This window comes from Larus michahellis, chromosome 4 (assembly GCF_964199755.1).
Source record: "Larus michahellis chromosome 4, bLarMic1.1, whole genome shotgun sequence".
In the NCBI taxonomy this organism is placed as follows: domain Eukaryota; kingdom Metazoa; phylum Chordata; class Aves; order Charadriiformes; family Laridae; genus Larus; species Larus michahellis.
In genome coordinates this window covers 88,125,292-88,149,316 of record NC_133899.1, presented here as the reverse complement: position 1 = coordinate 88,149,316, position 24,025 = coordinate 88,125,292, and the positions used below count along the sequence as shown (strand labels likewise).

Genomic DNA, 24,025 nt, shown 5'->3' with positions numbered 1-24,025 from the left:
ATATAGTATAACCTCTGTTGTTTACTTATGTATTGTCTGAGGTAAACGATCAAGAAATTCCCTTTGTGTGTTGCTGAACAATGATACCGAATCAAGTCATCAAATGAAAAAAGTGATATTTTATCTACAGACAAATACGTTTTGTTGGAATAATTTCAAAGAAGTTTGCATTATCACATAAAATACTTCTAAAAATGACTAAGAAAATGTTTATTTTGTAATATGAAGTTGTTACCATTTTAGAGCATGACCACAAGTCTCACTGAAACCCTCCCTTGACTTTGAGGTATTCACTCATGTCCATAGTCATGGCAGCATTAACGAAAAGGAGATACTCCTGTTAGAAATAGGAATTGATTAGCAGATGACCAGGCAGATTGCCTTCTATCCAGATGTCCTTAGAGGAAGAATGTCCCACGTCCTCTTGGTTGACTAGAATCTCTTATAAGTACCAAGGAATACTGTCTTCAACTTTTTCTAAGATGATCTTTAACTTTTTCAGTTTTTCACTGAAATATTCTTACTGGCTTTTATTTCTTTCCGAAAAATATTTAGTTAGTTTATAGATATATGTTATTTGCTCTCAGAAACCAAAGAAGTTTAAGCTGTGCTCAGAGCCTTTTTTTATTTTTTCATAAGAACCCTTAGGAGGCCAATATGAAGATGTGTATATTGCTGTACTGAGCTTAAACGGGGGGAAACACTTTTCAAAAACGTGGGAAAATGGCACAGTTTAAATTAGGATATACTCCCATCCTCCTTCCTTCCCAAGAGGAGGGATCCTGGTATGAAAAGGTAAGTTCACTATCATGGGTAGGTCACTGATTCCTGAAGAAAAAGTGTTAATGGCTGAAAAAATGTGTTGGGTCCTCTGAATTAGATCCTACTCCTGACTTCTTGTCATCTTGGGGAATGACTTTTAGGAAATTAATCAAATCATCATTAATCTTTAATTGAGCTCTGTGCCAGGAGAGTAAGAATGCCCCTAATTACCTATGCAGACTGTTCCGTGACTACATTTGCATTATTAAGTGAGCTATTTACTGATTTACTCCGTGCTGCTTATAGACGGTACAGTCTCCCTACTAATGCTTCAAGGCTGAAGGTATTTCACGTCCTGCCAGCTTCAAACATCAGTAGAACTTGTGTTGCTGCCTGCAACTGATGTAGTAGGACAGTGGATGGTGTTTGGGTTATGTTTCTGATGTTTGGAAGACATGTGTGTGTGCCTTATGGTTTTCTTACACATCTACTGGTTGTGATAAATTGCTACCATGATTTGCTTATCAAGGCACAAGAGAAAGTGAACTCATTTCTATTTCGTCTGTTCCAAAGATGCATTGCGTTGCCTCCTGGTATGAACTCTGCCCTTACAAAAGTCTCACCTTCCCAACCCTGGAGCAGGGGTGATAACGCCGGCATGGAATTTGTGAATTTAAAATAATATTTTAGAAAGTGATGAAATATTCTAGCATGAAAATTATTATACTTCTGGAGATCACTTTGTATTCTATAAGTGGGGGTAGACCATACCAGGTCAGAGGCAAGAAGAAGGTATTATCTTGTACTTGTTACGTAGGTACTTATCTCTCGGTATATCGAACGAGCACAGCATGGTGGAGATATGTTTAATACGTGAATCAAGCCAGTCAAACTGCCTCAGGGATATCTATTTCCTGATTGAAAAATACTGCAGTACCTTCTTCAAAACAGCTGATATATATTTTATATGTCTGTAGATTGTACTTGCAAAACCTCTTAAAAATTAAATGTATTGGCCAAAAAAGTTGTGTAACAACAAATACTCAATGCGCTGCTACTGAGAGAATTCAGGAGACAGAGCCTATTAATATTAAAGCGAACCTGAGTGATATGGCTCCACAGAGAGCAGCATAAATGTATTCCTTAGTCATCTCCTGCCCTTCTCCTTTCATAACTATGCCATTTACGTTTTAAGACAGATGTTGACAATTCTGGGATGCAAATGGGCAAGGATCTAAAATATGCTTAATGCAGCATTTCATGCCCTGCCGCTGGTACAGCAGAAAAAGTGAAGTTGTGGAGCAGAATGTAACCAGTTTGACCCTTCACTCTTCTAATGATAGAGGAGCTTGGGTTTTTTGAAAGTCAGGAATGAATTTTGTATGTAGATTATTGTTATTTACACGTTTGCTCGCATGAAGCATGCTCTTTTCATTTCTGTCGCCTCGCTTTAATAGAGCTCTCACTGAGGTTTTTTGTGAGAAAAATTTTCTCACAAAAAAAAAAATTTTTTTTTTTTTTTTAAGCCTAACCTGCAGCTCGCAGCAGCACCACCTTGTTTTCACCATTCTGTTCACAAATGTCAGGCAAATGAAAAGAAGGAGCTTCAGGCTAACTTCTGCCTAACTAGGTGTTCTGCTTTGTTGATCCCACAAACCATCCCCCGGGCACTCAGCCACCTCTACCAAAGGGAGAGATCAAAGAATTGTCAGGTTTCTTCTCTAGATAATCCTGCGTGGCATAGGCAATTACCCTTCATTTCACACAGAAGTTCTGTAAAACGGGATTCTGTATTTAATATGCTGCTATGTTTTTAATTAGAATATCTGACGTGGAAAGAATCAGAAATGGTATTTGCTTTCCCATAACAAAGTCCTGCTGAAATGACAGAAAGGTGTAGTGGTAAATTAAAACAGTCCAATAAATATTTTTGTGTACCACCTTCCCGTCATGAGCTATCTTTACTCAGAGATAAGGAAAATAAATGGCCCCGACCCCTTGCAATCCGAAAGCAAAAAACAGCCTGGAAAAAAAGAATACTCAGTCCAGTACAATGATTCATTGCTGGAACATAAAAATCCATTGTTTATGAGTGATGAGAGATAAGAGATATTTTTCTTTCCCTTCTGAACTATTTTAGACATGCATAGAAAAGCTTGTGTGTATCAACATTCGATATTGCATCCTAACCCTATAAACAATAATAGTCAGTCAGGAACTTGCTTTATTTTTTCTAAAAACAACATTTTTGTCCATGGGTACCTATTTGCAAACTCTGGCTGAATATTAACATTCAGGTCCGTGTTTTAGCAAGTGTGAAATGTTGCCAAATTTCAGTTATTTCGGATAAGAAGAAAAGCTTTGGACTAAGGAAGAGTGACGCAAGTTCCCAAGTATTAAAGAAGTATCAGTGTACTATACACTTCCCTTTACAGTGCAGATCATCTGTCTCCATTCTCTTTGGTTTTAAATTTCATTTTATTCATGTTTATGTATTTACACGTGGAAATGGCATGAAGCTGTGCCGGGGAAAGTTCAGATTGGACATTAGGTTTTTATTTTATTCATACGTGGAGGTGATAGCAGGGAGAGAGAAGCTCCTTACAGGTCATAGTGAAGCCTCTAAATTCCAGCTGGCAAACAGAAGGAATGAGGATAGCTCCCAAACGGCTGTTCACCATGAATGAACTGCAGCGTTCTGAGTAGGCATCGTTCTCCAAGTGATTGTAATTGCGGGAACTGGGCAGGAAATAAATCTCACCTTAGCTGAGAGCTGTAGAGCAAAACTTATTGTGACTTGGAGACACGCAATTCAAAATACAAGCTAAAAAGGATGAAAAGCAAACCCCACATCTTTAAACGGCAGTGCAAATAGTTTAAATACAGTAGTCATTACTTAAAGTAGTGGTTTTGATTTGATCAGAATTTTTAAAGAGCTTTTCAGCCATTTTTTTTACCTGAAGAAGAGCTAGTCCCAGAGACTGCCCGATAGCTGATGACTGAGTAACTGCGTTATGAATTTCTCTTGAATTCAGAGCACAAGTGTTTCTAATAACAACCATAAATAATTGAGTCCTAAAGTGTCTTGATTCCTTAGATGCCATCGCACGTTTTTAATAGGAGAGACTGCTGTGGAAAATCAGCATCTTAACTCATTCTGTAAAAACGTTAAAGTTTTGGAACACAGCAGCAGTTCTCTAATCCTGCTTAGAATGCCGATGGCTTGTCAGCGACTAACAAGGGTGGAGGACGTCTTACATCCAGCTGCCTTTGAAGAGCACTTAAACACTTCATCTTAGGCAGGGGAGGAGAGTCTCGTGCTATTCTGGTGCTCCTGTGCTTACCCGTGTTCTCGAATGAAGTCTCGGACACAAGAAGAGCTGCATATCTATGGATGACTGGGGTTTGGTCTGCACCAGGCTATCTAGGCAGTTGAGTGATGCAAATACTAATACTGATGGCAACAAGGCTGCGAATTAAACCTTCCTATTAAGTCACTAAACATTAACATTGCACATTTTCAATGCAAGCAGGCTGTCAATGATCTGTGCTTTGGAGGCACAAGTCCCATTTAAACCATCAATTTTTGTAGGGAGGAGCTTTTATGGAGAAGCCAGTGTTTAGGCTTTCTGCGTGGAACCATCAAAACGTTGAAGTATATGAAGATTCTGAGAAAAGAGCATGTATGTGAGGAAGGTTAGATCAAAGATGACTTTGTGTTTGCCTAACAATATTGTTGTCCAAGAGAAGAAAGGTGGTGTTTTAGTTATAGAAAACCTTCTGACTGCCTCGAAGCTGCTGCTTGCCTTCGAGTGGTAGGCAAGCTCGCGTTTTCACCCTGATCTGTTCCATATTTAGGACAGAGTCAAATCTCAACATGTGCTGCATTTTTTTCCTGTGTCATATTTCCCAGGTTTTTTGCGTGATCAGGTGGGAATGTGACCAAAAATTACTGACTATACTCAATCCAATCCAAGATGCTGCAATGGGTTAGCTTGTTATGACTTTCAAGATATATATGTATATTTTCCTCTCATGTTTACATTTAGAGAAAGAGGTAAAGAGATTGAAAAAAAAAAACCCCACCCTAATAGTCCAAATATATAATTTTCTTTTTATTATTGTTATTCTATATTTTCTTAGTCTGGCTCATTCAACATTGTGCTGTCATTGTTACAGCAACTCTTTTATTATGTCATATACGCACAAAGAAGAAGGGATACTAACTAACAAAACCTGTTTTTCTTAGGAGGGAGCTCTACATGCCTGGGTATATTTCCTGACTCTGCCCTTCCTTTTCTCTGCGTGCTTCCCTGGAGCACAAGTTATTCCAGGTTGACGTTTGGAAGAAGCTGCGGACACAGCACTTCTCATCTAAACAGCCAAAGTTCACTAGAAGACTGTGTTGGTGTCTGGGCTCCCCCTGCACGCCTGGGGATTCATGGAAATAGTGTGCTTCTAAAGAGTTGTACCTGTGGCACCCAACACAAAATTCTTCCTAAAAGCTGAAATAGTGTGTTGCTTAGAAGCTCCTTCAGCTCAGCTGGACTACCTGAAATGCGGGAGGAAAAATAGCAGCTTCTAGTGTTAAACGGGATAGATTTGCAGAGGGCAAGAAACGTATCCAGTTTGTTGGGGGAAGCTTGCCCTTGTGAGCCTTTATCCGTAGTGTAAGAGTGTAGGGCAGGGGAACGGGTCACAGAAAAAAACCCAAACCAACAAAACAGGTCATTAAAAGTCCAAATATGTCTAAGCTTACGGCAGCTTTATTTGTGACGTATTTGCCGGGGTTACCTGGTTGGGCTGTCAGCTTCTGGGTCTTGGATGTGCCTCCTAAACACGGCGCAGGCAGAGGTGTCGGAGGGCATTTCTGGGCATAGAGAGGCTGAAGCCCTGGGCATGGTGAAAGTGGGCTTTTCCCAGGAATCCAGAGCTAGAAGGACAATGGTGCTTTAGATCCAGAGTTTAGGTCCAGACAGATCTGAAAAACGCGCAGGTCATATGTGCATCACCAGTACTAAAGTACACTGATGGGGCAGAGACTGCTGGGCACTCCTGAGCACTGAAAAACTGCGGAGAAAAGAAACTCAGACATCCTCAAGGATATCAAGGCAAACTCCTCCTCTTACAAGAAGTCACAGTGTCTTCACTGGCCATAAAGGAAAGGTAGAACTGCAGTTCTTAAGGTCTTATGTGAAAAACCTCACATAGTAGAATGCAGGAAACTCAATTTATCTGTCTCAGAAAGATGAAGGGCTGAGCCAACCCTGCTGGGACTAAAGCAGTCGCACCGTTTCATGCTGTATAAAACGTGAAATACAAAGCTAATATCCAAAGCAAAATGGGTACCGATACATTGTGATATCAGATAAGCCCAGATATTTGATTTTGGTCTGCTGCTGTCTTCTGATTTCTCTCCTAAGGGCGCAGTGAACCACTTTGGAGATGGAAAACAGTTCATCTTGGCAATTGGCCCTGACACGCCTCCTGAGCAGAGTCCAGGTTTTTTTGTTGATCTTGGGTTTATGGTGGTTTTTTTTTCAATAGGGTGCCCATAAGAGAGAAATGTTCCAATGATGAGCAGGAGCTCATGGTTTGATTTGCGCTATTCATCAAGGGGAGGCAGAGCCAAAATTTATCTTGTATACAACAAATAACTGCTGTCAGACCTCAGATAAAATGTCTGAATTGAAGTTGATTGCTGGGAATAATTTTCTGAGAGAGCAAGTGATTTTCTTTCCTTGAACATGCTTTGTGTCCTCATGCCTTCAAAAGCTAGCAGGCAAACTGATCTTGTTTTGGACTGACGGTGTCTACATCGTGTAGTTTTTTCAGCCTGGGTCGAGACCTTGATGCTGTTTCAAAGAGGTAATATTGGTGTTTCAAATGATGAAACATAAACAGAAGAGTATTAAAGCACTCACCCGTGTGGCCAGAGGTCAAGATAACCTGACTTCAAGAAATGACATATGAAAATCTGTGCCTTTTATGTCAGTGGCATAATTTTGCCCTTCTGTAAGTAGAGTAGTCGGTACATCAGATAAATGTTAATGCCCAAAACTTCAGATTTACGATGATGATAAATCCCCTGTAGTTTGTCACATTTAACCATGCCTATAAACCGTGACTCTTGCCTCGTGAGGTGTTTATTGTGTATGCTAAATGAAGAGGGGATATTATGAAAAATACAATGTGAAGCAATATAATTAATGATTGTAATAAAATGAGTTTGCAGAAAAGGAAGGAACTAAAAGTGGAACTGTTAAAGAGCTTTTAAGTGTATAGTTTGTGCTTTTCTTTTTAAGTCTTTGTCCAAGTTTTACAATAGGGAGATGGGAATTTAAAAAAACAAAACAAAACCCTGTTACACCTTTCTGCCATTATGCATTGATCTTGTAGAGAGAAGGAGATAGGAGAGGGAAGGAGACCTGAATTTTATTGAGATAAAAATAAGTAAAATTCTCTGTGAAAAGAAAGGGCCATGGCGTCGTGGTAATTGTTTTCTGAGAACAGAAAACTAGTCCCCTCTCTGTATTTTTCTTCCCTCTCTCCTCCTCTGTAGAAGTGATGTGCTCAGACTGTCATGGTAGAGATTGCTGCTTTTGTAGTAAAATACAAGCACGTCTCTTCAGAGGTTTGGTGATTATTTTGGCTGGTTACCAGCCTTTGATTCAGGAGAATAAATGACAGAAGTGAAGGGATTATTTTCGAAAGTTAGGAATAGAGTGAGTAAGGGTTTTTTTTTCCTTTCACATTCCAAAGGCAGACTGGGAAAGCAGCTTTGACACTACAGCTCCTTCTGTGTGCTTTTCTATCTGTGGGAGATCTTTAGGCAACCTAAATATAGGGTTACTGTCAATATTCTTGTATTGAATTCAGCTTTTGTTAAGCCTGATCTCACATATTGAAAATAAAATCAGAACTCAAACAAAATATGCAAATGTTATGTCAGTGTAAGAGGAAAGGGGAAAAAAAAATGCCCAAGGACTGACTGACGAATCTATTTAGGAATGAGGCAGAAAGCTTTTTATTTTCAGTATGGAAGCTCTGTGAAGAATACATTAACGCATCTGACAAGTTGTCATTGAGAGCTCTCACTTTTTTGGAGGACACTGATAGACACTCTACAGAATCACAGAATGGCTGGGGTTGGAAGGGACCTCTGGAGATCATCTAGTCCAACCCCCTGCCAGAGCAGGGTCACCCAGAGCAGGTGGCACAGGAACGCGTCCAGGCGGGTTTGGAATGTCTCCAGAGACGGAGACTCCAGCACCTCTCTGGGCAGCCTGTGCCAGGGCTCTGCCACCTGCCATGCTCACGTTTGGTATCATTTCTTGAGTGTAGGTTCCAGGACAGTAAGAATCGACTGCATGGCAAGTGACAACAAGATTCCTGCATGTGGCAACCACTGACAGCACTTTTCTGCACCTGAATTCAGGGATGTACTGAAACTACTGGTGCAAATGAGTTAAAAGATTTAGTGAATTAAGAATTAGATGCTACAGTAACTAGGCTTAATGATATGATTACCCCAGCTAACTGTTTGTACTATAAGCTTTCCAAGATGTTCAAATACATTAAAATACCTATTTAGTTTGAATATAATGGTATCCTTTCCCCAAATCTAAAAGGCCGTGTCTAATTAAAACCATTATTCTATATAATTTTAAAAGAGGCTATTAAAGATATGTTTACAGATACTTAATTCATTCCTTAAACTTTTATTGCTTTTTAAACTTGAAATGTCCAAGACCTTTTCCGTTCAAGTACTTCATAACAAATAAAATGTTTGAAATAAAAACTGTGTAAAGTTCTAGTTCACCAGAACTAGAATTTCACTGTGTAAAATTAGTTCAACTTATTTGTTGTTGTTCTTTGAAGGATCCTTAATAGGAAAATAAGAAGCGTCATCTTGAATCCTTATCTATGACTTAGAAGTCAGAACTTCTCTCCTGACTCAACAAGAATTTGTAACCTAAAAATCTCACGGATTAATCTGATTTTGAATAGCCCCTTTCTAGCAAATTTACAGAATATGTACCTGATCGGACCCTTCATTTTGAAGCATTTAATTCAGAATCTCGATCAAATCAGGCTCTATTATACTTCACATGTTTTTACTGGTAAACGTCACATTCTGCTATAGAAAATTATCGCTATTAATCAGGACGCAAAGCTGAATTTGACAGTGACATGTTATTTGCTAAGTAACATAAACGCTCACATTGTAAGCAAGAAGTTGTCATTTCCCTCTGACAAGCTCCTGCTTATTATACTCTTGATAATTTAATGCCTGCTCTTATTTCTAAAACACTAAGTGCAGATTAAATCATGTCTGTTTTGCCTACATGCTGGTAACCTTGGGCTGGGTTTTTTTGCTAGTAGACTGGATAATGAGACAGTATTGGTAAATCCCGTTAAACCTACCTAAATCTCTAAAACAGAGTCCATCTCCTAGCTTAAAATATTTTCATCGTGTTTTGGTTTTGAACTATATTCTGTTGCCAGGCTACTTTGTCACAAAAACTGGAAATCGTGAGAGCCATCTAATAAATGTGTGTCCTTTCAAAGGGGTAGGCATTCAGTTCTTCACATTCTGGGTTACTGCAGGGGCTTCTCAAAGCAACATGCGTAGAAGTTACTTGCGAACTGTTAACGTATTAACAGAAGTATTTCTTATAGCAGCTCGTGCTTGGCCAAAGGAACATAAATGAGTAAAAATTTAAGGGTTACAACTCATTCTTACTTTGGTTCCGAAATACGAGTAGAGTCTGTTACTTAAGCCAACCATGGCCAGGCTGAGGGGGAGTGGAGGATAATGAAGCTAGTTGGTCCAAAGAAAGTGATGACTTGACTTCCTGTGTTAATTAAGTGCATTTCCTTAATTAAGCAGTGCCGTTGGCACAGCTGTTTGGCCATCACCCCAAGAGGTGATGCTGACCTTTTACGTGAAACCAACCACATCTGCTGCGTGACCACAGTACAGCGTAGCTTTTTAGATGCACCCCTGGTGAGCAGTAGATGTGCTGGGTCTGCGTCGTCTCTTTGCTTTCTATTTGGTTTATCTTTGTTCTTCTTGTATCTGCTGCCCAGTTCCCTTTGTGCAGAGCCAGTTGTCGTCTTCTGTATGTCTACAGTGGTTAGTACAATAAGGCGCTGGTCTGTGATGAGCTACAACATCATTTTCAAATGAAGAACAAAAAGTAATCAACTGTGACACTTACGAGAACAACATTTGTTCTCCCTCCCTGCTCCCAGCCCTTTACAAATCCCGTTTTCTGAGGCAGAATCTGGGTTGTCTCATTCCAAGTAACATCCTGATTCCTTTTAGTTGCGTTACAGAACGGTGGGCACCTGTGTCAAAGAGCTGGAAAAGATTTATTGTTTCTGCAGCGACGTGTATTGGTGCACAGTAGTAGCAACAGCAAAACGTGTGAAATGACGACGTATCTTCTCCTTATTTTGGAATTGTGCAAAGGAGGGTTCAAATGGAATTTTAGTTCCTTTGCATTTGCTTGAATGAGAGAGGTTTTTTCAAGAAAAACTACAAGCTTCTAATTTTGGAAATAAAGCTTCCAGTGTTTTCAGTGGGATGTGGACCTAAATTTGAAGTGATGTCCTGGATGGAATTACCCTTTTTTCTCTAAGGCCAGCTTGTTCTTGCGCACAATATTCAAGAAAGCTTTCGCTATTCAGTAATAAATGTGCACTCCTGAAATGCGATGGACTAGGTTTCTGTAGGGATGTTTACAGTTTGTTAGCACAGGAGAAGTTGGTTTTCATGTTCTTTTCATTTCTTTTTAGCGTAAGCATGTCATGTCCAGCACTTGAAGATCTGCTTATTGAATACTTATGTTTCTGAACAGTTTTGAAATGTGTTCACACTGTAGAGAAATCTTTACCCTTGACTGTCAACTATGGGCTAATATGAGTGAGGAGCGCAGAAAGAATTACCAGACCATTGAAAATTCATTTTATCCAAGTTTATTATTTTCCCTGAAAATGAGAAGAAATACATTTAAAACTCCTACATGAAAGAACATATTGAGTTGGCAAAATGCTATAAGGGAGCTCACCTTCTAAAGTTTTTGATTACTTGCAGTTTTAAATGGTGAAATTTAGCAAAAAAAACCTCATGAATTTGATCATCAAGGTCGAGTGATGATATCTTGGCCCTATTACTCAGTTGTTATAATGATTTACTGAAAATGATATTGAGCTATGCAATTGACACCAGGTAAGGATTAGAGGGTTCTTTCTTTCCTATTTTACCCCGGCATATCCAACCTAAATTGCCTCCAGCTGCTGGAGTGTTTTGGGAGGTTTCTATGTGCCATCCTGTTCCGTGAAAGCAGGTTTTAATGCGAAGTCATAGCCTTTTAGAATTCCGTAAGAGACGATATTGTGCCACGATGCATCTGTCTTGTCTTCTTATCTGCGTCTTTGCTGGTGGCCTGAAGGTGTTATCCACGTATAAAATAAAACCGGTATGATCAAACATTTAAAATGTCCGTTAATATTTCAGCGACTCTCAGTAATAAAAGTCTATTTATTTTTTTTTTTTCCCCTCTCTCAGAACAAAAGCCTCAAAAACAAGCTCCTGTCAGGAAACAAGCTTTGTGGTATTCATGCAGAAGAGGTAAGTAAGGTTCCTCTCTGTTCTAAATCTAACAAACCCCAAAGAAGCTTGTGTCAAAGTCTTTTCTGCTGATGTTCTGGTATAGGTTATATATTATCTGTGGACGGTGAGCGTTCCTAAAGCGCTCTCATCTCAACTGATTTCTGGGACGTCACTCAAAGCAACTCAAATGTATTAGAAAGCAAGCTGCAAACTCAAGTTTTAGACAAATTAAATAAAGTTGCGTCATTCTTGTGAAAAGTATATATAGCTCTGTAGATGTATATTATTCATCTGTAACGTGTATAAAACTGATTTCCTTTCCCTGATCTCCGTGCCTAGAATAAGACGGGAATAGCTAGATGCCTTTTAAAAAATAATTTATACAGAGAGGAAAGCTTTATTATTATTGATTTCTAGAATGTCTCATTACCTCAAGGTAAAAAGGGTCACTTTATAAAAGGCAGGGAAAGAAATCTCCCTTCTACCGAAGAGCGAGCTAGCAAAGATCTTTGATGATACAAAAGCCCTATTTTTTTTGCAAATACATAAACATACAAGTAAATGCATTCACGCGAGCAGTCCCTTTAGCGATTTAACTTTTCTTGAAAGAGGATATTACTATATATGAATCTGATTTACTCATTTGCATGACTTTAGTCATGGCTTTTTGCATATATAACTTCTGCGGAAGTCATTGCACCTTGCCAGAATGAAAGAAAAGCCCAATGCTTTTCTTCTTGACCAAAATTTTCATAATTATGGTCAAATGTGTTTTCTTCACTAAAGACTCTACTTTTTAACTTCGAGGTCAAAACTTATGAGGTCAAAATAGCGATTTCTAGTTATACTAGCTATTTATCTTAACTGAAGATCTGCAAGCAGCACTGTTTCTGAGAAATCCTCAATGGTAGGAAATAATACGGTTTTGTTTGTTTGGGTTTTTTTTTGCTACCTTGTCAAAATCTGTGTTATCTTCCTGTATCACCATTCTTGCTTTCAAACGTGCCACAGTATATGAATACAAATATATTTTCTTCCCTTGTTTACTGCTAAAAAAACTGGCAGTGTGTGCAACACAGCTTTCGTTTTCCTCTCTTTTTCAAGTTTGTTTTTCCTAGCTGCATAACATCTTGACTGTTCGGTAATTAACTTGAAGATCTTTTCCCTGATTATGTCTCCTTTAATATTTAAAACATAAATGTCTTTAAAACTAAGGGCGAAGCCTAAGATTAAATTAAATTTAGTGTAGTGTGGCGAGCCTTGCTGTCAGAGAATTTCAGGAAACTAAACATAAGCCAGTTAACTCTCAAGGTAGCAGATTGTGAGTGTATGTTAAACCTTAGGAATCTCAGACTTTATGAATCATCCTGGCAAATTTCTGCCTTTTTAAGTGGGTTAGTGCCATTGGAACAAGCAAAGATGCTTCTGGAGCACCCTTTTTTGTTGTTGGTTTGCCAGTTAGGTGGTGTCAGCCAGAGAAACGCAGTGTGTTTTCTGCTCTTTAATTAAGTACTATACTCACCAAGCAGAACGAGTGTGTGGAATCAGTATTCTTTTAGTTATTAGATCAAATACCCTTCATGGATAGAATCGCCTACCAGGAAGCTCCTGCTCCGTTCTGCTCTCTCAGGGTGCACACAAAGGGTTTTAGTGTGCCCTGTGATTCCTTGTCCAGTTGCACGTCTGGGAGGATGTTTGTGATCCGATACAGTTTATACGGCTGGCTTTTCGTCTCCAGGAATTCAGACCCCTGGAGGAAGGAAGGCAGGGTGGTGCAAACCTCAGACTTCCCAAGACACAGAAAAGGACACGTGCCAGGGAAATATTCCCAGATGCTGCAGTTTAGAGACGGCTATCAGCCTGTGTCTCATGATGATCTTATCTGGCTGACTGCACCAAATGGTCTCAGTTTTGTAAGTCCTCTCCCTAGTAGCATAGAAAAGCCATAAAACAAGAAAATTTGATCACAAAGAATTACAGGGCATATACATGATTTTGAGTCACTTATATTGCTCACTGAATACGTTTAGCTCCAGAACTTAATTTCATCGCAGGTCTGTGATTTGGTGAATGAGTGATATCTTAATCGTAACTCTTAGATTCCTCTATAGCCGGTTTGGATACCTTGTATGGGACAGGCACAGTATATTTTCTTAAACACAACTCCTAGAACAATTAAAGTTGGTTAAGGTTTTCGCATTGGTCTGCTTGATGAGGAATATATTCCATAGCTCTACCGATTGCATTGTCCGGATCGGAAGAGAGGGCGATTGTGCGTAGGCAATTGGCACGTTCTGCTGCGTGGATGAAATAACAGCAGGTGTAGTTACAGAAGAAAGAAGTGAACTGAACTGATCTTGGCTATTTGTTTCAGATTTGACGGACTGCAGTAACCAATTTTGCCTTAGTTCTTAAATATTTAAAGCAAGTGCTAAAATTTTACCTTTAGATTCATTTATCCTTCCCAAAAGTCTGTCACTGAATTGGCCTGCACCAATTGGAGAGACATCAAATCTTTCTAAAAGATTTCTAAAAGCTCCAATCTACAGAAGATAACGCTACCATCCGTAATATGTTGTGTTTATGGATATGCTGTTTCAGTGAACGTGGAATAGAGTTCTAATCCATTCCAAGGAGTTCTAAACATTTGCTATTAAGTAACGTGAGAAAGCTTATTGAATATTGGTTCAGACTGTGGATTTGATGAAATATAAATTATTTTTTAAACAAAATTCTTAGATAAAGAGTGAAATAGTTGTGTGTAACATATATAAAATATTTCTATTATATTTTGGTTAAATAAGCAAAAGAATGTATAGACTGTTGCTTAAAATTATTTTAAGGATGAATTTAATAATATTTAAAATAAATATCAGCCTAAGCTGATACAGATCAGCATAAATATGCCCATTTTAGAGGACATGGTCACAGACTGTGATCCTAGTTCATTTCGATACTTTCTGGAGCTCCGTGGACATTACAAAGCAGCAGCTATGCGACACTATGAAAACTCCCTCTAAGAAAAAGAAGATTCTTTGAAGGTGGTGCCTTCAGTTACGCTCCATGGAAAGCATTAGTAACAGCTCATGTCTACAATGTGTAGGCCAAACAGTTATCCACAGTAGTACTAACTCGTGTGTGTTCTTCAGGTGAGTGCCATTTTACGTTTTCCTTGGTACTTTTGCCTGGTTTAGAAATGCTACCCTGGAAAAGAAACTGACTTTGGTTTTGATTATTTTTTCTGCATTTTAAAGCCGATCTAGTTTCTGCTGCTGTCAGAACTTACTCCCTTTTTTTTTTTTTTCTGTTCTTAAAAGTAAATATTTAAAATTAAAAACACCCTGATTTTATTACCCTTACTTTCAGTCAAAAAAGATCCAAGCCCAGCTGAAAGAGCTTCGTTATGGGAAAAAGGATTTGATTTTTAAGGTAAGTTTTATTTCACTATACCTAAACTATTAAAGTTAATATAGTATTGAAGTAATGTGGGAGTATGATAACTGCCTTTATTACTGTAGTTCTAAGGAATCATTTCCTTCTCAAGATACCAAAAAGAGCTCAAAGCACCAAAGACAGACATAACAGCGTAATGCAATTTCAGAAATATCATCTATTTTGGTTGCTTTTTTTTTTTTTTTTTGCAAACCTCTATAACAGGCAGTGTTTTTTGTTAAATTACTCTCGCAAGGAAGAGAAGATTCAAAGTCTAAAAAGTTGCCTTTGTTTTTAAATAGAGAAAAGCAGTGGAAAGTATTTAGTTTATGACTATCTGTATTTACATGCTCACATAAAGAGCAACGTTCTAATTTCCTGATGGTGATCAAAGTCTGTTGCCCTATTCCATTTTTCATCTTTCTAACTGAACAATAGAATATTTTACGGAAGGTTCTTGTTTTTTCTTTGATTAGCAGTCCTCCAGGGCAATGCCATTTATTGTGCAAGAAAGACAGGGACCTGTTGGTGCGGGTCCAGAGGAGGCCGCAGAAATGATGAGGGGGCTGGAGCCCCTCTGCTGTGAGGACAGGCTGAGAGAGCTGGGGGGGTTCAGCCTGGGGAAGAGAAGGCCTTTTCAAGACCTAAAGGAGGCTTATAAGAAAGACGGGGACAGACTTTTTAGTGGTAGGACAAGGAGTAATGGTTTTAAAGTAAAAGAGGGTAGATTCAGACTACATTTAAGGAAAAATTTTTTTACAATGAGGGTGGTGACACACTGGCCCAGGTTGCCCAGAGAGAGGTGGTAGATGCCCCATCCCTGGAAAACATTCAAGGTCAGGTTGGACGGGGCTCTGAGAAACCTGATCGAGTTGAAGGACTCCCTGCTCATTGCAGGGGAATTGGACTAGATGACCTTTAAAGGTTCCTTCCAACCCAAACCATTCTATGATTCTACGATCATCAACCCTTAAAGCAAATTTTTTGTGTTTGTGATAAGCTTGAGCAATGGAATGTTCCTCAGGTCTCTGGATCCAAATTCCTGCTATATGATGAAATGTCTTTATCAAAACTGAAGTGTCTAGAAAAAAATGTTTGTGGTTTATACAATCCAAATGACTAGCCAGTCTAGCTAGCATTTAAAAAATTTTTAAAATAAAAGGAGGTGGGGGGAGACAGGGGAAAAAAAAAAGAACATACAGACGTTTTGCTGAAGTGCATCAAGCCCTTGTTAACGGAGGGAGAAGTTAATCCCTGTTAAAGAAGGAAGAGAGAGATTGAGGTCACCTGACTGGAGGCTGCTAATTGAGTAGTGTTTTTATTTCTGGCATAAAGGATGAAGATAAGTAGTCATCTTCAAAATGACTAGAGCTAGAATTACTTACAAAGTAATTCATCTCAACGTGAGGTCCAAATTGCCTTCTGGAAGTATTTAACTCTCTCTATTGTATGCATAGTACTGTAAAGATTGAATAACGTAGGCCGTTTAAAATATGCAGTGTGATTTGTGTGGTTTTTTAATTTTTTTCTTTCTTTCTCTTTTTTTTTCATGCTCAGGCTAATTCCAAGGTTTTTCAGGAACATTTATTTCTGGTCATCGTAAGACACAATCTAAGGGTTTGGAGATAAAGTCTAGGCATATTATATATCTGTGCAGTGAAATTTTAATACCAGCTAGCATTAACAAAAATAATACATTTTTTTCTTCAAATTCAGTTTAGCTGTAATTGCTAGTTTGAATACGGGAAAAAAATTATAGCTTCTAAACTTGCCTGGGTGGAAAGCTTGTTTGCTTTGGCTGAGGTAGTTCAGTGCTACCGTCTACTTGTTTTCATGCTGCTAATATGCAGTGATCCCCAAAATGGATCTGAATCGTGCAAGGTTGTGCAGTAATGCTCAGCAAGGGAACACTCCTACCCTAAACTGCCCACCTGGAAAGAGCTTACAGAAGCAGAGAAGGAAAACACGAGCACGAAGAAGTGACCAAATGGGAAAGGCTGTCTGGGCAAGTCCCTGGCACACGTAAAGTGAAATCCACCTTCTCCTGATGCTAGTTCAGTAAACTATGTCAATTCAGTGCTGAAGGTGTAGATAGAAACATCGGGGGTTTGCGGTGGAGGGGAGGGAGTTTACTTGTGTTATAACGGAGGCAATGCTTCCAGTGAATGTGAATAGAAGTGTGTCTCCTCTGACTGGATATGGACGTCTGCACTGAAGGCTCCATTTCTAATCCTTGGAGACTCTGGGAAATACATCTTCTAAAGACTACGTCTACATTTGATCACTTGAATCATGCCTTAAACTCCTTGACCTACATTGAATAGACATAGTTCTTGATTATGAGGGAACACTAGGGCCACCAGCCTAGATGTAGGCCCCAAGTTATGTAGGGTGAGCTCTGCTCTGAATGCACTTACTTGCAAAATAGGGAATATGTTACTTGCTTTTTAGGGAAATTATTAACTAGTGTAATTGAAAATGCTTTGAGAACTTTAGATGGATGATGTTAATGAATTGTGTATTCCAATTGAATTGTGTTGATTCCAAAGTCCCACATACTGGGAACTGCACATGCAAATTCCTGAAACGCCTATTGACCATGTGCAGTTCTGGATGTGACTGCCTGATTTGCTAATCTGATATATCCTTTATGTCTAGTCAGAAATATTTTTGTCGGGTTTATTCATTGGTCTTTTTTATGGCTAAAGGAAATTTGATTTATGAGTAAAAGGGAAGAGCAAACTTATGACGTCCTCCTAAATAATCACATAGATGTGGGAAAGGGTAGGTTCGGCATGCTGTTTTGTGTGTGTGTGTGTGTTTCAGGTCTGAAGTAAGAAATACTGGATGGAATAGAAGCCATTTGGTACAGAGTGGAAAATTTTTAAAATGTCTGATCAGAGAGATGCTGCCAGGCTTGGGCACGAGCAGGTGGTATTTCACCTCAAGTTGCTTTGAGACTAGAAAGGAAACAGATTTCATGTTATCGTTGCTTTTGAGGCTGTTTTGTGAGGCTCTGATTCTTTCTGATAAAAGACCAAAACGGTGGATGGATAGTCTTCTGCCAGCACAGAGCATGAACAGTGTCCGTGATAATCTCCTGGCTCCTCGTTACTGTCACATTACCGGATTCTACCCTTCCCCCCCTTCCCACTGGGTTCCCACCCCGTGAAACCTTACATTGTCTGCGAGCCTTGCGGAGGACTTTAGGGAATTCTGTTCTCTGCGTAGCTCTGAGCGTTGCAAGCTTCTCATAGCAGTTCACCAGAGGGATGCAAACTTCATATTAGATTTCCAAAGGGCATGAGGGAATCCTTCTGTCTATGCCCATTAAACTATTGCTTTCTGTGGTGGAATTAATTGTGAAGACCTACGTGAAGTAAGTTAGGGGGTTTTTTTGTTTGCTTTTTGTTTTGCATAATCAACATCGAGAAACTAGTTCTTAAATTCTGGTAACTATTATTGTCAAGGACTAGAGCTGTGGGGATTAAGTGGGAGAGGAAGATGAAAGGCAGGGGGAAAAGACAGCTTTCTCCTTTAATACTCCAGTGAATTGGTAAATTGTATCTACTTTTCACAATATGTGACAGTAACTTAACAAGTGGGAGTAAATAAAACATGAGTTCGTCGTATTTGGCATGTATTTACTCTTCTTATGTTTTCAAAGTGGTTTATAATCGAGCTGATTAATTATGTGGTGTAAATATCTCTATATTTTTCTGTCTTTGCGTGTCATATAATGCCATATGACAGGTAAGCAGTGAGGGTCACAGAAGTTACGTGATGCGCTCAAGGCTATAGAGGTTGTCGGTGTCTCTACTGAGATCAGAATTTGAGCTCCTGTCTCTTTGTTGGGCTTCAGTCCCTTAAACCACGCAGCGTAGTAGCCTTAAAGAGCTGACAAACGTTGCTTTGTATTGTAATGAGAAAAATAAGGAATGATTAATAAAAATCGTCACTCAAGCTTCTTAATTTTATAGCTGCCTTTGTAAGTAGGTACTTAATACTTCTGAATGAGTCCACTCTTAATTACTATAATTTAATTATGGTCCTAAAACCCTGATGCAGTGAAGTGCTCTTAACTTTAAATGCTTTGCTAGATCAAGGCCTACGTTTGTTTCAGGCATCATAACCACTTGTTTTCAAATTACTGCTCCTTCATTAAATGTCTTCCCATCATTTGGCTGTACTGACCTAAAGAAGTCATATGTTTTACTAAATTAGAAGAGAATTAAAAATAATTTGTGGGTTTTTTTATTCATGAAATGCATAAATATGTTTGTGTCTGATAGGATTATGAGATGAAGAAAAATAGATCCGGCAATAAATTTCACTATCAGTTTATAGAAGTATCTCGTATTTTTGAAATCACTGTTCTTTTAAATATAAGAGGTGAGAATGGTTCACTGTTACAGCTTCAGCATATCTTTGTTTACCTTTTTTGTGATGAATTTCTAAGGATTCTGCTTCAGAGTTTCAGAATTATGAATTTAATCTACTGCTTAATTTGTTTTCCCTTTTGTCATTTAAATTCTGAGACAAAATATATTGATAGACAATCCCTGAAAAAATAAAAGTTCAAATGTGAGCAACAGCTAACTGAGCCTGGCCTAACAATGTACTCGATCTTTGTTCCATAGTAGAATTTAAACTTAAATAAGCAAGTAAATCGCATTTGCCTTACAAAAAATTAGGCAATTGCTAATAAGTATTCTGTTCGTGGTCTAATCATGAGCTGGACGGTTTAGAATTAGGTACCTTCCTCTCAAGAGCAAACCACGTCTGCTCCGGTTGGGTACACAGTTGGGTTCCTGAAGCGTAGCCATCGAGGCAGGTATTTACACCGGTAAAGTACTTGCCTGTGACTCTGGGGGGTCCTTAGACCTCTCCACATGTTGAGAGCCACCAGGTGCCCAAGCAATAACATCAAACTGAGGACGTCTGAGAGGACAAGTGCAGGGCTGGGAGATGAGGGGCATCAGGAAGCAGCAAAGACGGAGGCAGGTTATAAATAATGGTTTGGGTTTTTTCTTCCAAAGACTTGTTTCAAGAAAGTGTTTCTGTCTGGGAAACACCTGAATTGGCTTTCTGTATAAGGCGCAAAGGATGTGTTTTAAAGACTTACCTAACTAAACCTATACGTAAAAATCTGACTTTTATAGTCAAAACCATTTTCCAAATTCCTTGAAACGTAGCGCTACACCAATCAATTAATTATTTGGAGGTGTGAAAATAATTTTAAACCGTGCACATGGTATGGTAAATAGAGTCAAAGAAAAGCCAAATTATGTGAAATTGTTTTCACATCATACTGACTGGCTATGGTAAATATTTATACCATTCCTCCCTCTAAAGGAAAATTGATGCCACCATATGTGTTTTGTTCCTTATTAGCAGTAATTAATTACATGCCACAGTCAACCTGTATTCCAGACTTGCAAAGTATTTATTTCTGTAATGCAGACTGTGAGATTCTGCATTCCCTACAGAGAAAGAGGTGAAATGATTAAAGAAAAATAAAGACACAAAAAAAACCCCCACAAAGCCACCGAAGACCTGACTGAGCGGAGAACTTCTGCTAAACATTAAAATATAAATGACCTTGTTGCCTGGGCTTGAAATAATTGATGACATAATTTTAAATTTTTGATAACCTTTACAAAAGTGTGCTTGCACATGTATGAAGATGCAAAAGTTTTGTGTTTTCCAATACAATTCTGCTAACTTTGTGTACAGTCAGTGGTCGGGCTCGACCCAAATCCAGCCATTTCATAAACGTACATTCACGGCACCCATGATTTGCACCTGCTTCTATTAAAATTGTTAACAACTGCAGAAATCAGCCGACCTTGTATGTTTGAAAAATGAGTCCGTTTAATACATTTTAAAGGATTCTTCATTTTGTTCAAAGTACCATAAAATACCTGCAGAAAGCTTTACAAAAGAGCAACATAGTTTTCCTTAAACTGTATTTGTATATTGATTTATTATTATTTTTTTTTTAGCACAAAAAGAACGCTCTTATCTTTGTCGCTGGTTTTCCATTGCCCTGCAATGCTAAACGTAACTTCTGTAGCTCAGTGTTAAAGGGGGCTGATAAGAGAAAACTGAGGATGGTTTCCTACGGGCCTGTCACATCAGCTTCCCTGCGAGCATTCTGCAACTCGTCTGGCTTTCAGACAGGATCTCCAGCCTGGTGTCTGTTTATTCATCCAATGTGTTTCCTCAGCGCCTGGATCTCCTGCGGCCTCCCTTGGGAAATCTAGCAATGCCGCTTAGGAAAAATAAGACAACAATAAAAAAAAAAGCCGTTATAAAATATCAGTTATTAACATAAATTTAATGCAAAATATCAGAGGGGTTTTTTTGGCAGAGATCTTAAACCAGTGACTTGATTAGGGATAAGAAGTTCTATAAGCTACAGGGTGACTTCAGCGCGCTTCATAACAACTGAACAGAGTCTGGAAGAGGAGACTTACTGGTTATTACACATTTAATATAAAGCATTTTTAAGGATATTTTTTTCAGAGGATAACTGTCAAAGACTTCAGATAGGAAAATGTTCTCTAAAAAGTTTCCCTGACTTTGCCAGAAATGACACAATGAATGAAAGGAGCAAACTGAACGTCCTTTTAGCTATATTTTTATTTATTTTATGATGTTTTCTGTTTGATAAATTTAATCTCATTGGTCTACTGTGGCTTCTATATTCTTTGATGATTTTATTAGCAAAAAAGAAGTTATTTTTCTTTGGATTGAGTTTATTTTTTCTATAAGCCTTTGCTTTTCTTACAAAGAATGAAGATGAAACGAAAAGTGCCCACAATACAAGCAGAGTCTGATAGATGATGAAATGGAAAGTCTGAAAACATTCTTACGGACTTTTCCTTTTAAATACCTAAATAAGAAAGGTTACTTCCTATTTACTGAGATCAAAAATTCTTACACATATGTGGCAATCCCATCAGCACTGGTTTAGTTTTGGCAAAAGCTGTTCTCTTAGGAGACTATGGAAAATAGAAATGAGGCCTACGTGGATGAACAAGTTGCTCCTGGACAGACTCAAAGAGAAAAAGGATGCCCACAGAGGGTGCAAGCAAGGACAGGGAGTCGCGGGGGAATACAGAGAACACGTCCAAGTAGCCAGGGATCAGGTTAGGAAAGCTAAAGCCCAGACAGAATTAAATCTGGCCAGGGACGTCAAGGGCAAATAGAACAACTTGGTATAGGTATGTCAGTGACAAAAGGAAGACTAAGGAAAATGTGGGCCTTCTCTGGAAGGAAACGGGAGACCTGATTACTGAGGACATGGAAGTGTTCAAGGCCAGGCTGGATGGGGCTTTGAGCAGCCTGGTCTGGTGGGAGGTGTCCCCATGGCAGGGGGGTTGGAACTGGATGATCTTTAAGGTCCCTTCCAACACAAACCATTCCATGATTCCATGTTCCATATTCTCTGACTTCAGAGAAGGTTCAATTATATACATGTTGTTCTTTCTCAGTGCTTATCTAATGGTTTTTTTTTTAGAAACCTGCAGTAGTTCAAACTCCATGTATTTCTGCTGCTTTGGTCTTTTCTAGTCTATTGGCCTCAGTAGTAGAAAATGTTTTCCTATATGTCTTGAATCTTCCTCTGAAATTGAAACCAAGTCGTTATCGTGCTATCTCCCATAGACTTGGAGAGTAGATTTAATTTTTTTAAACCCCTTCCTTTAAAGGAATATTGTGCATATTTTGAGATTATTATCCTGTGTTTCTTAGTGTTCTTTTTTAGATTAACATATGTCGATTTTTATTTTTTTTCCAGTCTTACTTCTCCATTGCTACTTCATGTTAGTCACATCTGAACTTGTTTTCTTTGGTCTCTGTCCATTTGCAGTGCCCTCAAATGGACACTGATGTCCAGCTGGATGTTTCATTCGTGCTGAGCAGAGCAAAAGGATTTTTGTAGTCCGTACCCACAGTGTTCTTTGCCTTTTCCACAAAAACTTGGCATATCAGTGGTGTTATCATCTTGAGTCATTCATCCCTACTGTTATATATTCTGTATTTGTTTTATTGATTATTCTTGTCTGTATTTCACATCTTATATTTGTCTTTAGTGAATGTCGTTCTATTTTTTCCAGTTTGTCAGGATAAATTTAGATATATCCCATCTTCTATGACACAGAGAGTTCTGGTTTGATGTCACCAGAATACTTAATGAGTATACGTCTGGTTCACTGTTTAGTTCATGGATCATACCTGTACCAAATAAAACTCTGGCCCCTAGAGAGGTAGTCTGATTATTCTTTTCAGTACTTTTCCAAAAGATGGGTGTTGTACTAATGGATCTAAAGTCATGACCTCTTCAATTTCTCTCTTTCGGAATATGAGTACCACACATTCTTTTCCAGGCTTCAGGTTCTTCATCCACCCTGCTGAGTCCATAAGGAAGTGAGATCTTAGAACCATATACCACTTCCTAAAGCAATAAAAGTGATGGTGCACAAACATGACTAAGAGAAAGCAATCAAGTGAAAACTCTAGCAGTCTGTAATTGGACAGAGATATATTAGAGAGAAAAATGGTCTTTTGTCTAAAACAATTTGTCTGAAAATTTAGGACTACGCTTAAAATAAGAGTTCTGTGTACCATAGCATTTAAATTTGGCTGAAAAGGGGGTGGGGGTGTTAGTGGAAGTAAATCATATATCAACCCACCAAAAAAAAATAATTTGGGGAAGAAAGGCTTAAATCATAGAATCATAGGGTTGGAAGGGACCTCCGGAGATCATCCCCTCCAACCCCCTGCCAGAGCAGGGTCACCCAGAGCAGGTGGCACAGGAACGCGTCCAGGTGGGGTTTGAATGTCTCCAGAGATGGAGACTCCACCACCTCTCTGGGCAGCCTGTGCCAGGGCTCTGCCACCCTCAAAGGAAAGAAGTTCCTCCTCATGTTTAGGTGGAACTTCCTGTGTTCAAGTTTGTGCCCGTTACCTCTTGTCCTGTCCCCGGGCACCACTGACAAGAGCCTGGCCCCATCCTCCTGACACCCACCCTTTCAGTATTTATAAGCGTTGATAAGGTTCCCCCTCAGCCGTCTTTTTTCCAGACTGAAGAGACCCAAATCCCTCAGCCTTTCTTCATCAGAGAGGTGTTCCAGTCCCCTAATCTTCTTGGTAGCCCTTTGCTGCACCCTCCCCAGCAGTTCCCTGGCCTTTTTGAACCGCGGA

General features: G+C 39.0%; 1 protein-coding gene across 3 annotated transcripts in view; it reads left to right on the top strand.

Annotated features, from left to right (window-relative positions):
- Positions 1 to 24,025, top strand: part of LUZP2 (leucine zipper protein 2) — a 215,788-nt gene that overhangs the window by 126,399 nt on the left and 65,364 nt on the right. For all 3 annotated transcript variants that reach the window (XM_074586277.1, XM_074586279.1, XM_074586278.1), the window contains 2 exons: positions 11,339 to 11,401; positions 14,750 to 14,812. In XM_074586277.1, the coding sequence (XP_074442378.1) occupies positions 11,339 to 11,401; positions 14,750 to 14,812 (126 nt within the window). The remainder of the gene's footprint in view (positions 1 to 11,338; positions 11,402 to 14,749; positions 14,813 to 24,025) is intronic.